Source organism: Centropristis striata, chromosome 21 (assembly GCF_030273125.1).
Source record: "Centropristis striata isolate RG_2023a ecotype Rhode Island chromosome 21, C.striata_1.0, whole genome shotgun sequence".
Classification (NCBI taxonomy): domain Eukaryota; kingdom Metazoa; phylum Chordata; class Actinopteri; order Perciformes; family Serranidae; genus Centropristis; species Centropristis striata.
The window spans coordinates 323,284-337,115 of record NC_081537.1 but is presented as its reverse complement, the minus strand read 5'-3'; the positions used below and the strand labels follow the sequence as shown (position 1 = coordinate 337,115).

At 34.9% G+C, this 13,832-nt stretch overlaps 1 protein-coding gene across 1 annotated transcript; it reads left to right on the top strand.

Annotated features, from left to right (window-relative positions):
- The first annotated feature begins 9,766 nt into the window (after positions 1–9,766).
- Positions 9,767–12,901, top strand: LOC131959802 (tripartite motif-containing protein 16-like). The gene has a single exon (XM_059325021.1). The coding sequence runs from the start codon at positions 9,767–9,769 to the stop codon at positions 11,426–11,428; it is 1,662 nt and encodes a 553-aa protein (XP_059181004.1). The 3' UTR covers positions 11,429–12,901.
- Positions 12,902–13,832: the final 931 nt, after the last annotated feature.

Below are 13,832 nucleotides of genomic sequence, written 5' to 3'. Positions count from 1 at the left end.
CTGACTATTTTTTTTCTATTTTTCTGACTATTTTTTCTGTGTTTTTCTGACTATTCTCTCTGTTTTTAAGTAATTTTTTTTCTGTTTTTTAAGTAATTTTTTTTCAGTTTTTTAAGTAATTTTTTTCAGTTTTTCTGACTATTTTTCCTGTTTTTCTGAAATATTTTTTCTGTTTTTCTGACAATTTTTTCTGTTTTTCAGAATTTTTTTTTCTATTTTTCTGACTATTTTTTCTGTGTTTTTCTGACTATTCTTTCTGTTTTTTAAGTATTTTTTTTTCTGTTTTTCTGAAATATTTTTTATGTTTTTCTGACAATTTGCCCCCACCCCCGTTTTTCTGTTTTTCTGACTTTTTTCTGTTTTTTATTAAATCTAGAAATAAGCATGTTGAACGCTTAAATTAAGAAATTAACTCTTAAAACAAGATAAATGATCTAACACTTCTAAATCTAAAGTTTTTTTTTTATCTTGGTAAGAACCAAATAATCATCAGGTCACTCTGCTCGGGCCAGTTCATCACTGCTGGCAGCTTTACTTTATCTGGTTTTAAGAGTTAATTTATTATTTTAAGGATATTTTTCCTTCTGTTTTTCTGACTATTTTTTCTGTTTTCTGACTATTTTTTTTCTATTTTTCTGACTATTTTTTCCGTGTTTTTCTGACTATTTTTTTCTGTTTTTCTGACTATTTTTTTCTGTTTTTCTGACTATTCTTTCTGTTTTTTGAAGTAATTTTTCCTTTTTTTCTCACTCTTTTTTCTGTTTTTCTGACAATTTTTTTCTGTTTTTTATTAAATCTAATTATTTTATCTTTAATCTATCAGTGGGATAATTTCTCATAAGGGAAACATTCTGGACAAGCAACACTGAGATACACAGACAGTTTGTTCCTATAACTTTGCCTCTTTGATACACATAGGAACATTATCCTTTGAAATATTGTGGATTTATTGTCCGGTTAACAACCGAGCTAGCTACTTGTTGACAGTTAGCGAGCCAGCTAGCTTGGAGAATATTTCCATTAACCCTTTGATGCACAACATGGTCTAAAGTGACCCGATATGGATGAGTTTTTATGTTCTATATCTTTGCAATAAATTATTTTCATCATTCAGTATTCCAGGTTTTCCTCAATTAGTTTGTTTTTGATCATCATACATCCTCATTTTTTGTTTTTCATTTCTTACTTTTTGAATAAAATCCCTTTTTGTGTCACTACTCTACTAATGCACAAAATGACCCGTATCCATTTTTTTAGCTAAGTAGCTTGCTAAGCTAACTACTTAGCTAACTTCTTGGCTAAGTATTTAGCTAAGTAGCTTGCTAAGCTAACTACTTAGCTAACTTCTTGGCTAAGCATTTAGCTAAGTAGCTTGCTAAGCTAACTACTTAGCTAACTTCTTGGCTAAGTATTTAGCGAAGTAGCTTGCTAAGCTAACTACTTAGCTAACTTCTTGGCTAAGTAGTTAGCTAAGTAGCTTGCTAAGCTAACTACTTAGCTAACTTCTTGGCTAAGTATTTAGCTAAGTAGCTTGCTAGGCTAACTACTTAGCTAACTTCTTGGCTAAGTATTTAGCGAAGTAGCTTGCTAAGCTAACTACTTAGCTAACTTCTTGGCTAAGTAGTTAGCTAAGTAGCTTGCTAAGCTAACTACTTAGCTAACTTCTTGGCTAAGTATTTAGCTAAGTAGCTTGCTAAGCTAACTACTTAGCTAACTTCTTGGCTCAGCATTTAGCGAAGTAGCTTGCTTAGCTAACTACTTAGCTAACTTCTTGGCTAAGTATTTAGCGAAGTAGCTTGCTAAGCTAACTACTTAGCTAACTTCTTGGCTAAGTAGTTAGCTAAGCAGCTTGCTAAGCTAACTACTTAGCTAAATTCTTGGCTAAGTATTCAGCGAAGTAGCTTGCTTAGCTAACTACTTAGCTAACTTCTTGGCTAAGCAGTTAGCTTAGCAAGCTACTTAGCCAAGTAGTTAGCTATGTAATAACACAAAACCGTTTTTTCTTCATAAAGTATGAGAGGCAAAATGTAAATAATGATCTGTTGTTATCAAAAACAAGATATTTAAAGAATACTTGGAATATTCAATCATAAAATAATTTGATATCAAAAGATAGAGCACAGAAACACACAGCAGCATTAATAACATGAAGGGAATGAATGAGGGTCATTTTAGACCATGTTGGCCATCAAAGGGTTAATAACGTCACTGAGAACGAACCCTTCTAGGAATGCCAAGTCCTCAGAATCCAGTGTTTAGAAAACGTGTTAAAATATTAATAGTGAGGTAGATTAATATTTAATATAGTGGGGCTGGGCTGTGGACCAGTGGGAGGCTGCTGGAGGTGTGACTGGTGACTTTGTATTACTTATTGATTACACTCAACCTCACCAGTCAGTCACTCTATTAACTCTGCCTCTCTTATATTGAAATCTGATTTTATTTCCATAGGACATTTAAAAAAAATAAGACAATACAACAGGGAAATATGGAAATATAATAGAATACAGATACACTGCAACAAGGTGTTTAAAAACCAGATCAAACAGTAAATCTGAGGGAAATGATCTTGCTGCATGGACAGATAATTTACCTTGACAAGATTTATTACATTAAGATTATTAAATCTAGAAATAAGCATGTTGAACACTTAAAATAAGGAATTAACTCTCAAAACCAGATAAAGTAAAGCTGCCAGCAGTGATGAACTGGCCCGAGCAGAGTGACCTGATAATTATTTGGTTCTTAACAAGATTTTTTTTTTTTTAATTGTGTCCTTTTTTGGTGATTTTTACGTCTTTTTTTTGTGTGTGCGTGGGTTTTTTTTTCTTTTTTGTCTCTTTTTTCGGTCTTTTTTTCTGTCTTTTTGTGTATTTTTTGGACTTTTTGTGTATTTTTTGGTATTTTTTGTGTTTTTTTTTCTTTTTTGTGTCTTTTTTTTGTCTTTTTGTGTCTTTTTTTTGTCTTTTTGTGTCTTTTTTTTTTACCTATTTGGTCATTTTGTGTACAAAAGAAATAAATTAAAGCTGCCAGCAGTGATGAACTGGCCCGAGCAGAGTGACCTGATGATTATTTGGTTCTTACCAAGATAAAAAAAACTTTAGATTTAGAAGTGTTAGATCATTTATCTTGTTTTAAGGGTTAATTTATTATTTTAAGCATTCAACATGCTTATTTCTAGATTTAATAAAAAACAGAAAAAAAGTCAGAAAAACAGAAAAAAAATACTTTGAAAAACAGAAAGAATAATCAGAAAAACACGGATAAAATAGTCAGAAAAACAGAAAAAAAAATGAGTCACTAACTTCTTTTATTGTTTCTCTTATTGTTTTTATTTCAATGTTAGAATAGTTTTTATGGCATCATTCTCCTTGTGATTAACTCTCTCTGTCCAAGCACTTTGTTAACTGATGTTTTTAAAAGGTGCTATAGAAATAAAGTTTTTTATATTATTATTATTTTTTTAAATTACTTTGTAAAAAATAAATATAATTAATTACTTCCGACCCTATATCCAAACCCTGATAATTATTCCTCTTATATTCTGTTAAATATTAAAATATTCTGTACTTACATTGTACTTGTAAAAGAAAAAGCTTCTGGGTAATTTGAATTGTACTTTGGCCAATATTTGAGATAAATCAAACTCTGCTGTAAGGAAGAATTATCAAAGTGATTCTCACATTTTCCTCATTAAAACCTTTTGTCTCTAATCAGCAACAGTCCACCGGCTGAAGGCACACGTCGCTTAATTACAAGGAAAAACTACAACAATGGTGCTCGTCAGACAGACAGGTGAAGAGACACACAGCAGACAGGTGTTCTCCCAGGAGCCTGTCTGTCTGTCTGTCTGTCTGGTTGATTTTAAAAAGACACAATTTTTTTTTAAAAAGACACAAAATGATTTTAAAAAGACACAAAATGACCAAAAAAGGCACAAAATGACCAAAAAAGGCACAAAATGACCAAAAAAAAGACACAAAATGACCAAAAAGACACAAAATGACCAAAAAAAGTGTTGAGAATAGCTGCACTAGGCAACCAATGTAACCACGTAACAACTGTAAGTAACTTGAGTACGCCACGTGTTTATGTACATAAGTTGTGTAATATTAAAGGGTGCCTTGTATCTGAACCGCTGCTGAGCGAGGTTATGTTCCAAGGCTGGATTTTAAAAACGGCTCTAATTAATATTTCTAATGGATCCATTCACACATATGCACACACAATTAAATGTATCAGGATGTATTTAAAGCCCTGAAGCTGAATCATCAGCCTCTATTGATGTCTTGAAATGAATGTGCCCGTTATTTCACCTCCAATGATACAAATGGTACCTTGGACACATGAAATATAAATGGTAGCCTGATGGAAAACGCTACGATGCCTTTATGATCTCCTGGTTTCATGTCTTATAATATGACAAAGCCATTGTGGCCTCTATCTCAGCCAATAAAGGAGCCAGGGCCAAGCAATCCTAATTAATTAGATTCTATTTGTAGCCACGTTGCTTTGCCTTCGCAGCACTTCTGCTCCATTCATTCTGCCGCCTTGACGTCCAGAGAGCTGCTGGAGGATGGAGACACTTATGGAATGGCTGAAGAAGGAAAAAAACAGGTGGAAACAAAAAGACAGCACATCTATATGTGTGTGCATGAGTGTGAATTGATTTCCAATCCCCCTGATGGTGCCTGTGTGTCCAAAGAGCATCAGACTGTTCAGCTGGAAACAACTGAATCTGCAAAAAATACCCGACAGTATAGCTGTTGTTCATTTTGTGATAAAAGCACCAAATTTGGTACATTTGTAGCTTAATATATTTTGAAAAAGACTGGATATTGGGCCATTACATATTCGCAATCTGATGACCATGGCCGGCAATTTTCCAAAATGGAGGCCAGCTGTAACAAGTACACTGGAAATTATTTGTTTCTTACCAATATAAAAAAAATGATTTAGAAGTGTTAGATAATTTAAATATTAATAATTTTTATTTTTCTGCTCGGGCCAGTTCATCACTGCTTGCAGCTTTAATTTAACTCTTTTGAACTTTTGTATTTTTTGTCTTTTTTTGGTCATTTTGTGACCAAACGAAGATGTAAAAGGACACAAAAAAGACACAAAAAGACACAAAAAAGACACAAAATCACAAAAAAAAAATAAACAAAAGACGTAAAATCACACAAAAAGAGACACAAAAAAAGAAAGAAACAAAAGATACAAACTGACCAAAAAAAGACAAAAAGTTTTTATATCTTGGTAAGAACCAAATAATTGTCATAATTGTTCCCAATATTTATCAACACATCTGCAAAATTTGGTGCCTTTATCACAAAATGAATGATTGGTATGATATAATAAACTATATCTACTAAAAATAACTGAACTGTTAATATATCAAAGCTTGTTTGTCTTTTTAAATGTTTGAGTGGTGAATGTGTTATAAGGGATGATGTGTTTTAGGAACATGGCTGGTCTCATATTACGGTGAGTCGATAGCAGGCGTCCTGCTCCTTAATGACTCGATCTGCTCAGATCTTAATCTAGTCCACTCAGCACTCTGGTCAAACATGGCCGACACCAGCCTCGGAGGTTATTCACTGTTTTCAGATTGTATTGACTGTTTGTGTGGGCGGAGTGAGGACACTGAGGACAGAGAATTGATCTTAATCTGGTAATAAGACAGAGGGAATAAACAGACTCAGTGATATGTTCTGTTTTCTGAGGTTTAACAGTCGGTAGATCAGGGGTCTCAAAGTCCAATTACCTGGGGGCCCTGGAGGCAGTATCAAATTACCAAAAAAAGACACAAAATTAAAAAAAAAACACAATTCTTTAAAAAAAAGACACAAAATTATTTTAAAAAGACACCAAAATTACCTAAAAAGACACAGAATTATTTTTCTAAAAGACACAAAATTACCAAAAAGACACAAAATTACCAAAAAAAAAATTTTTTTTTTTTTAAAAAGACACGAAATTATTTTAAAAAGACACAAAATTATTTTAAAAAGACACAAAATTATTTTTAAAAAGGCACAAAATTACCAAAAAGACACAAAATTACCAAAAAACACAGTTAAAAAAAAGACACAAAATGACCAAAAAAGACACAAAATGACCAAAAAAAGACACAAAATTAATAAAAAAAGACACAAAATTATTTTAAAAAGACACAAAATTACCAACAAAAGACACAAAATTACAAAAGAGACTAAATTTAAAAAAGACATAAAATTATTTAAAAAAAGACACAAAATTCTTTAAAAAAGACACAAAATTACAAAAAAGACACAAAATTAAAAAAGAGACTAAATTTAAAAAAGACACAAAATTACTAAAAAGACACAAAATTATTTTAAAAAGACACAAAATTACCAAAAAGACACAAAATTACCAAAAAAAAAGGCACAATTATTTATAAAAGACACAAAATTACAAAAAAAGTCACAAAATTACAAAAGACACTAAATTTAAAAAAGACATACAATTATTTTTAAAAAGACACAAAATTACTAAAAAAGACACAAAATTATTTAAAAAAGACACAAAATTACCAAAAAAAGACAAGAAAATAGTTCACAGTGCTGCAACTAGAGAAAACACATGCAAATACACAAAACACAAGCAAACTGAGAAAAAATCTTCATCAATCTGAAAACACGAGAGCAGCATTTAGAAAACAAAGACCACAACACAACAGAAGTGTTTCCAGAGGACACTTAACAGTGATGCACACGTCTGAACTGTTAAATATGGCTCCAAATGTATTGCTTACACATTATTACTAGTATTTTAAACTATAATATAACAGTATATAGGATTGGACATAATGAGTACTTTTATTTTCTACTTTCAGCGAAGTGAGATTTTAATTGCAGGTTTTCACTTGTAACAGAATGTTTTTACATTAAATCACGGCTACTTTCAGTGTAGTAAAAGGTCTGAAAACTGTTTCTGCTCATGTATTAACAGAATACTTTTACTGGAATTAAAGAAAACCTCACATAATGTTTTTAAAACATTCAGGATCAATGAGAGAAACGTCTCTGTGTTGATACTCTGCTGCCCTCTAGTCCAACAAGGTTGTTAGTACATGCAGTACAGTGAATATTATTATTACCAGGAGAGTTAAAACCTCTATGGGCTCATAATTAGACTACTGTCATTATTTCAGTCTCTTGATTTATGCTAAGTGAGAATTAGATTTTTTATACTTTTATACTTTTTACTGGCCTACCTAAAACTTCTATAAAAGACAGTGAACGAAAGGACAAAAACTAGAATTAAAAGAACATTTTCTTTTTACTGAGGTAAAAATAAAAACGAGAGTTTCTAAAAATAAAAAAAAACTACCTGAAACTGTATTTTGTGGTAACTAAACTATCTAAACTAACTAAAATTATAGTGAAAATGTCCTTCGTTTTCATCTTTGTTCATCCGTAAACCTTTTTGGTTGATATGAAATCTATTTCATCTCTCTGGTTTTATGACTTAATAAACTTATTGGGGCTGAGATGGATCAGACAAAGGAAATAAAGGAAACATTTATTGTGACCTTATTGAATCTGGACCCAACAAATACCCCATTACAAAACAACTACAACTAATAAAAACTAAACTACAACTAATAAAATATAAACTAAAACTAATAGAAACTGAACTAAAACTAATAAAAACTAAACTAAAACTAATAAAAACTGAACTAAAACTAATAAAAACTAAACTACAACTAATAAAATATAAACTAAAACTAATAAAAACTGAACTACAACTAATAAAATATAAACTAAAACTAATAGAAACTGAACTAAAACTAATAAAAACTAAACTAAAACTAATAAAAACTGAACTAAAACTAATAAAAACTAAACTACAACTAATAAAATATAAACTAAAACTAATAAAAACTGAACTACAACTAATAAAAACTAAACTAAAACTAATAAAAACTAAACTAAAACTAATAAAAACTAAACTAAAACTAATAAAAACTAATAAAACTAAACTACAACTAATTGTGGAGCGGCTAAGTGCTCATTTTTGCCAGAATCTTTCAGTTTATGATACAAGAATGAAAATTGGCATGAACACTTTCCATGGGTCACTTAACAAGAAAATTGTCCGAGACATTTGAAATTTTAAGATGGCAGCCATTTTTCAAGATGACCGACACCTAAGTGGAGCAGATAAGTGATATAATGGTTTATTTGGTGATACAAGCATGAAAATTGGCATGAGCCGTCTCTGTTGGTCACTTGACAATGACCCACAAACAGTTATTTGAATTTCCAAGATGGCGGCCATTTTTCAAGATGGCCGACACCTTAGTGGAGCAGTTAAGTGATATAATGGTTTATTTGGTGATACAAGCATACAAATTGGAATGAGCAGTCACTGCTGGTCACTTGACAATAACCCACCCACAGTTTTCTTGTTAAGTGACCCATGGAGACAGCTCATGCCAATTTTTATGCTTGTATCACCAAATAAACCATTATATAATTCAATTGCTCCACTAAGGTTTCGGCCATCTTGAAAAATGGCCGCGATCTTGGAATTTCAAGTAACTGTGGGTGGGTTATTGTCAAGTGACCAGCAGAGACTGCTCATGCCAATTTTTATGCTTGTATCACCAAATAAACCATTATATCACTTAACTGCTCCACTTAGGTGTCGGCCATCTTGAAAAATGGCCGCCATCTTAAAATTTCAAATGTCTCGGACAATTTTCTTGTCAAGTGACCCATGGAAAGGGTTCATGCCAATTTTCACGCTTGTATCATAAACTGAAAGATTATATCACTTATCCGCTCCACTATAACAAAAACTAAACTAAAACTAATAAAAACTAAACTACAACTAATAAAAACTAAACTAAAACTAATAAAAACTCAACTATAACGAATAAAAACTAAACTAAACTAAATCTGTCTGTTCTATGTTTCTTTTGGAGTAATGTCTTCTTCCTGGCAGAGTGGCCTTTCAGTCCATGTCTCAGGACTCGTTTGACTGGATAATGACACACTTTTACCAGCTTCAGCCAGCATCTTCACAAGGTCTTTTGCTTTTGTTCTTGGGTTGATATGCACATTTAGCATATGCACATAAGCTTATAAAAACAACAACCACACGTCCACTCATCAACAATAAAGACTATTGAAATACACATAAAGTAATAAAACAGAATGTATTTAATAGTTCTTGATTGTTGTGTGGCAGTAGTGAGTCTGAGTGTGACTGATTCAGGATGGAGTGACTGATACCTTCATCATCGTCATCTGCAGACTTTTTTTCTCTTTATCATGAAAAATGTCTCAATGTTTTGAGTCCTTTCCATCCTGATCTCTCTCTCCCTATCACTGTCTGCCCCTGAAGAAATCATGCATGACATTTGGTCTGAAATAATATTGTTGAGTCAGAAAAACACTTTCCTTAAAGTGAAACACACAGGATAGGTATCACACACAATGACATCATCCTCTAATGATTTGTTACAGCAACCCCTCCCTCTTCTCCTGCTCTCAAACAGCCAGCTCCACTCTGTCCTGCTGTTTCCTGGTTCCCTCCCCTTCACATCTACTAGTTAGAAAATGGGTGTTACCAACATGGTGCTGACTCACTGCACACACACACACACACACACACACACACACACACACACACACACACACACACACACACACACCTTGTTCAGATCAGAGTTCAAACCAATTTCACTCATGAAGAAGTGAACCTCAGACAGTCGTTGTGACTGAGAGGTGAAATGGCGCAGAAAGGAGTTCAGCTGGACCGGGAAACTTTCTCTTGTTCGATCTGTTTGGATCTACTGAAGGATCCAGTGGCTCTTTCCTGTGGACACAACTACTGCATGAAGTGTATTAACAGCCACTGGGATGGAGAGGATCAGAAACTGGTCTACAGCTGCCCTCAGTGCAGGAAGGCCTTCAGAACAAGGCCAAAGCTGGAGAAAAACACCATGTTAGCAGATTTAGTGGATCAGCTGAAGAAGACTGGACTCCAAGCTGCTCCTGCTGACCACCGCTATGCTGGACCTGGAGATGTGGCCTGTGATGTCTGCACTGGGAGAAAACTGAAAGCCTTCAAGTCCTGTCTGCAGTGTCTGGCCTCGTACTGTGAGAAACACCTCCAGCCTCATTATGAATCACCGAGATTTAAGAAACACAAGCTGGTGGAGCCCTCCGAGAAGCTGCAGGAGAACATCTGCTCTCAGCACGATGAGGTGATGAAGATGTTCTGCCAGACCGATCGGCAGTCTTTCTGTTATCTCTGCTCTGTGGACCAACATAAAGGCCACGACACGGTCTCAGCTGCAGCAGAAAGGAGCGAGAGGCAGAAAGAGCTGGAGGTGAGTCGACTCAACATCCAGCAGAGAATCCAGGACAGAGAGAAAGATGTGAAGCTGCTTCAACAGGAGCTGGAGGCCATCAATCGCTCTGCTGATAAAGCAGTGGAGGACAGTGAGAAGATGTTCACTGAGCTGATCCGTCTCATGCAGAAAAGAAGCTCTGAGGTGAAGCGGCAGGTCAGATCCCAGCAGGAAACTGAAGTGAGTGGAGTCAAAGAGGTGGAGGAGAAGCTGCAGCAGGAGATCAGAGAGCTGAAGAGGAAAGACGCTGAACTGAAGAAGCTCTCAAACACAGAGGACCACAACCAGTTTCTCCACAGCTACCCCTCACTGTCAGCACTCAGCCCGTCTACATCCAGCATCCAGATCCGTCCTCGCCTCCGCTTTGACCACGTGACAGCGGCCGTGTCACGAGTCAGAGACAAACTGCAGGACGTCCTGAGAGACAAATGGACAGACGTCTCACTGACTGAAGTGGATGTTTTACTGTCAGATTCACCAGCAGAGCCCACGACCAGAGCTGAGTTCTTAAAATATTCATGTGAGATCACACTGGATCCAAACACAGCACACACAAAGCTGTTATTATCTAAGGGGAACAGAAAAGCAACATACATGAGTAATGAACAGTCCTATCCAAGTCACCCAGGCAGATTCACTTATTGGTCTCAGGTCCTGAGTAGAGAGAGTCTGACTGGACGATGTTACTGGGAGGTGGAGTGGAGAGGGGGTGGAGTTGATGTAGCAGCTTCATACAAGAACATCAGCAGAGAGGGGTCGAATGACTCTTTATTTGGACGCAGTGACAACTCTTGGGCATTAAGATGTAACAACAACAAATATACATTTTGGTACAACAATATCAAAACTCGCGTCTCAGGTCCTCGGTCCTCCAGAGTGGGAGTGTTCCTGGATCACAGAGCAGGTATTCTGTCCTTCTACAGCGTCTCTGAAACCATGACCCTCCTCCATAGAGTCCAGACCACGTTCACTCAGCCGCTCTATGCTGGACTTTATCTTGGTTACGGAATCACTGCTGAGTTCTGTAAACTCAAATAACCAAAGGGACAGCAGGTAAAAATGTGTTTTAACTCTTAAAGCTCCCATTTTGTTCACCTTTGTGGTGTTTTATTTGAAGTTTTTATATCTATAGGAGGATAAATTTGTAGTTTTATGTGCTAAAACCACCTGAGTTCAGTTGTTCATCTGCTCTCTCAGCCTCCTTCTGCAGCTCCAGCAGCTCAGATCATGTTGGGCCTGTCTCATTAATATTCATGAGCCTTTCTTCTGATTGGCTGACAGTCTTGAGTGACACCCGGACAGGCTAACTACAGTTAACGGTTTGTAGGTTAAACTCACTGGTGAATGTAAAAAGACGATGGCCACCGCTGAGGAAGATGTTCTCAGACTTTACATGTTAGAGCCTGATGATGCTTCCCTCTGACTCAAACATGAAATATATTACTGGTTCACTTACAGGTTGCAGATTTAGAGTCGGACACGATAATGTGTATACTGCCGTATCCTATAGGAGCAGCTTCTTTGAGTGACAGATTCTTAGGAAGCAGTCAGAAAATATATTTTCACAGTATTTTTATTGCAACTGCACCTGCTTTATAATCACAAGACTTGTAACTGGTGTTTTTCTACAATAAGGGACCTTTAAACTGATTTCTTTCCATGTTTGTTGCTGAGAGCTCATCGTTGTGGCATTTCTTCTCTGCAGAGATCAGCTGTCAATCAAACATTATGGGCGGGGCTTTGACATCTGCTCATTAGTTGTTCTGTAGATGTTTGACTTTCCTTCCTGTGTCTGTTGAGCCACGGAGGCTTTCACTGCTCATAATGACTGTTGTTCACCTCAACTCATATTTCTCTGCAGGAAAATGTACATTTCTCTCCAAATGTTTGTTGAATATTTGTATGTTGTTGTTGTTTTTCTTTTATGCATGGGTCTGAAGAGAGAAAGCTCCAGATATTCAAAGAAAATGTGTAAAAAAAAAAATTAGAATTATATCTACATTTATTTGTTTGTTAGACCAAATGTTGCTGTTATAATCAAAGCACAAATGAGGCTCTATGATGTATTATAAAACTATAATTATCATGTTCATAATCAATAAGGAAATAGTCATTATTATCTTGTATATCTCTGAGATTCTGATCAAACTAATTGATTGTGTGGATGAAGTGAATCTGTACAAGAAATCACTGAACAAAAATCATTTAACAAACTTCACTGATGGGATGTGTGAAAAAACTGTATATATAATGAATAAACAAACACAAACAAAGTATTTTCTTCTGGTCTTAATTCCAGGGTTTGATATAAAGCTGATGGATAAATGATGAGACTAATATGAGATATAACTGAGGCTGTTCTCCTGAAACAACACAAAGTTCACTGTTCATGTTGAGAGCAGAAGAACATTTGTCAGTCAGTCTCTCATTTCTCCAACAAAAGCTGTTTTAATGAGGAAAGTTCAAAGGTCAGAGTTTTATATCACTTGTTGCTTTTACAGCCAAGATTTGGTTTGTGCTCTTGGTTGATAAAAGGATTTATTACAGACACATTCCTGACACATATACATGCTACTAAACTCATAAATCTCAGTGAAGTCAACAAGGAAGAAAACTCTAATCTATTGTCTTAATGTTTACCTGTTGACTCAGAAGAGTTTGCCTGCTAAAAGTTGAAATGAGCAGTGAGTTTAAAAGAGAAATGAGCTCTGTTGTAAACGAGAGTTGAACAAAGTGTCAAGGATCCTTTCTTCAGAGTCGCCCCCAGAGGCCAGAGTCCTTCCTGTATCACTGCTGACTGCTGGCAACTCAAACAACCAAAGTCATTTAACCCTTTATCAGGCAAAGAACTATATTTGGTAACTTCAGGTAATATTTAGAGAAAAAAGTTGCAAATTTACTAGATTAAAGTGGCAAATCTATGCGAAAAAAGTTGCAGATTTACGAGAAAAAAGTGGGAAAAAAAGCAACTTTTTTCTCCCAGATTCACCACTTTAAATCTCATAAATCTACACATTTTTTTCTCGTAGGTTTGCCACTTCAATCTCGTAAATATTTTTCTCAAAATATTATTTTGAGATGTTGTGTGTGGAAGGTCCCTTTAATTACTTTTTTTGGTAATTCTGTGTCTTTGTATAAATATAATTTTTTGTCTTTTTAAAATAACTATGTCTTTCTTAGTAATTCTGTGTCTTTTATGTCATTTTGTGTCTTTTTTTGGTAACTTTGTGTCTTTTTTAGTAATTTTGTGTATTTTTTGGGTCATTTTGTGTTATACTTCCTATAAGAGACACAGATACCAGTGTTCCCACATGTTGGACTGGTATCTAGCTGAACTACACCTTGGACTGGTTTACATTACATTACATTACATGTCATTTAGCAGACGCTTTTGTCCAAAGCGACCTACAATAAGTGGATTCAACCTGATGGTACTAGACAT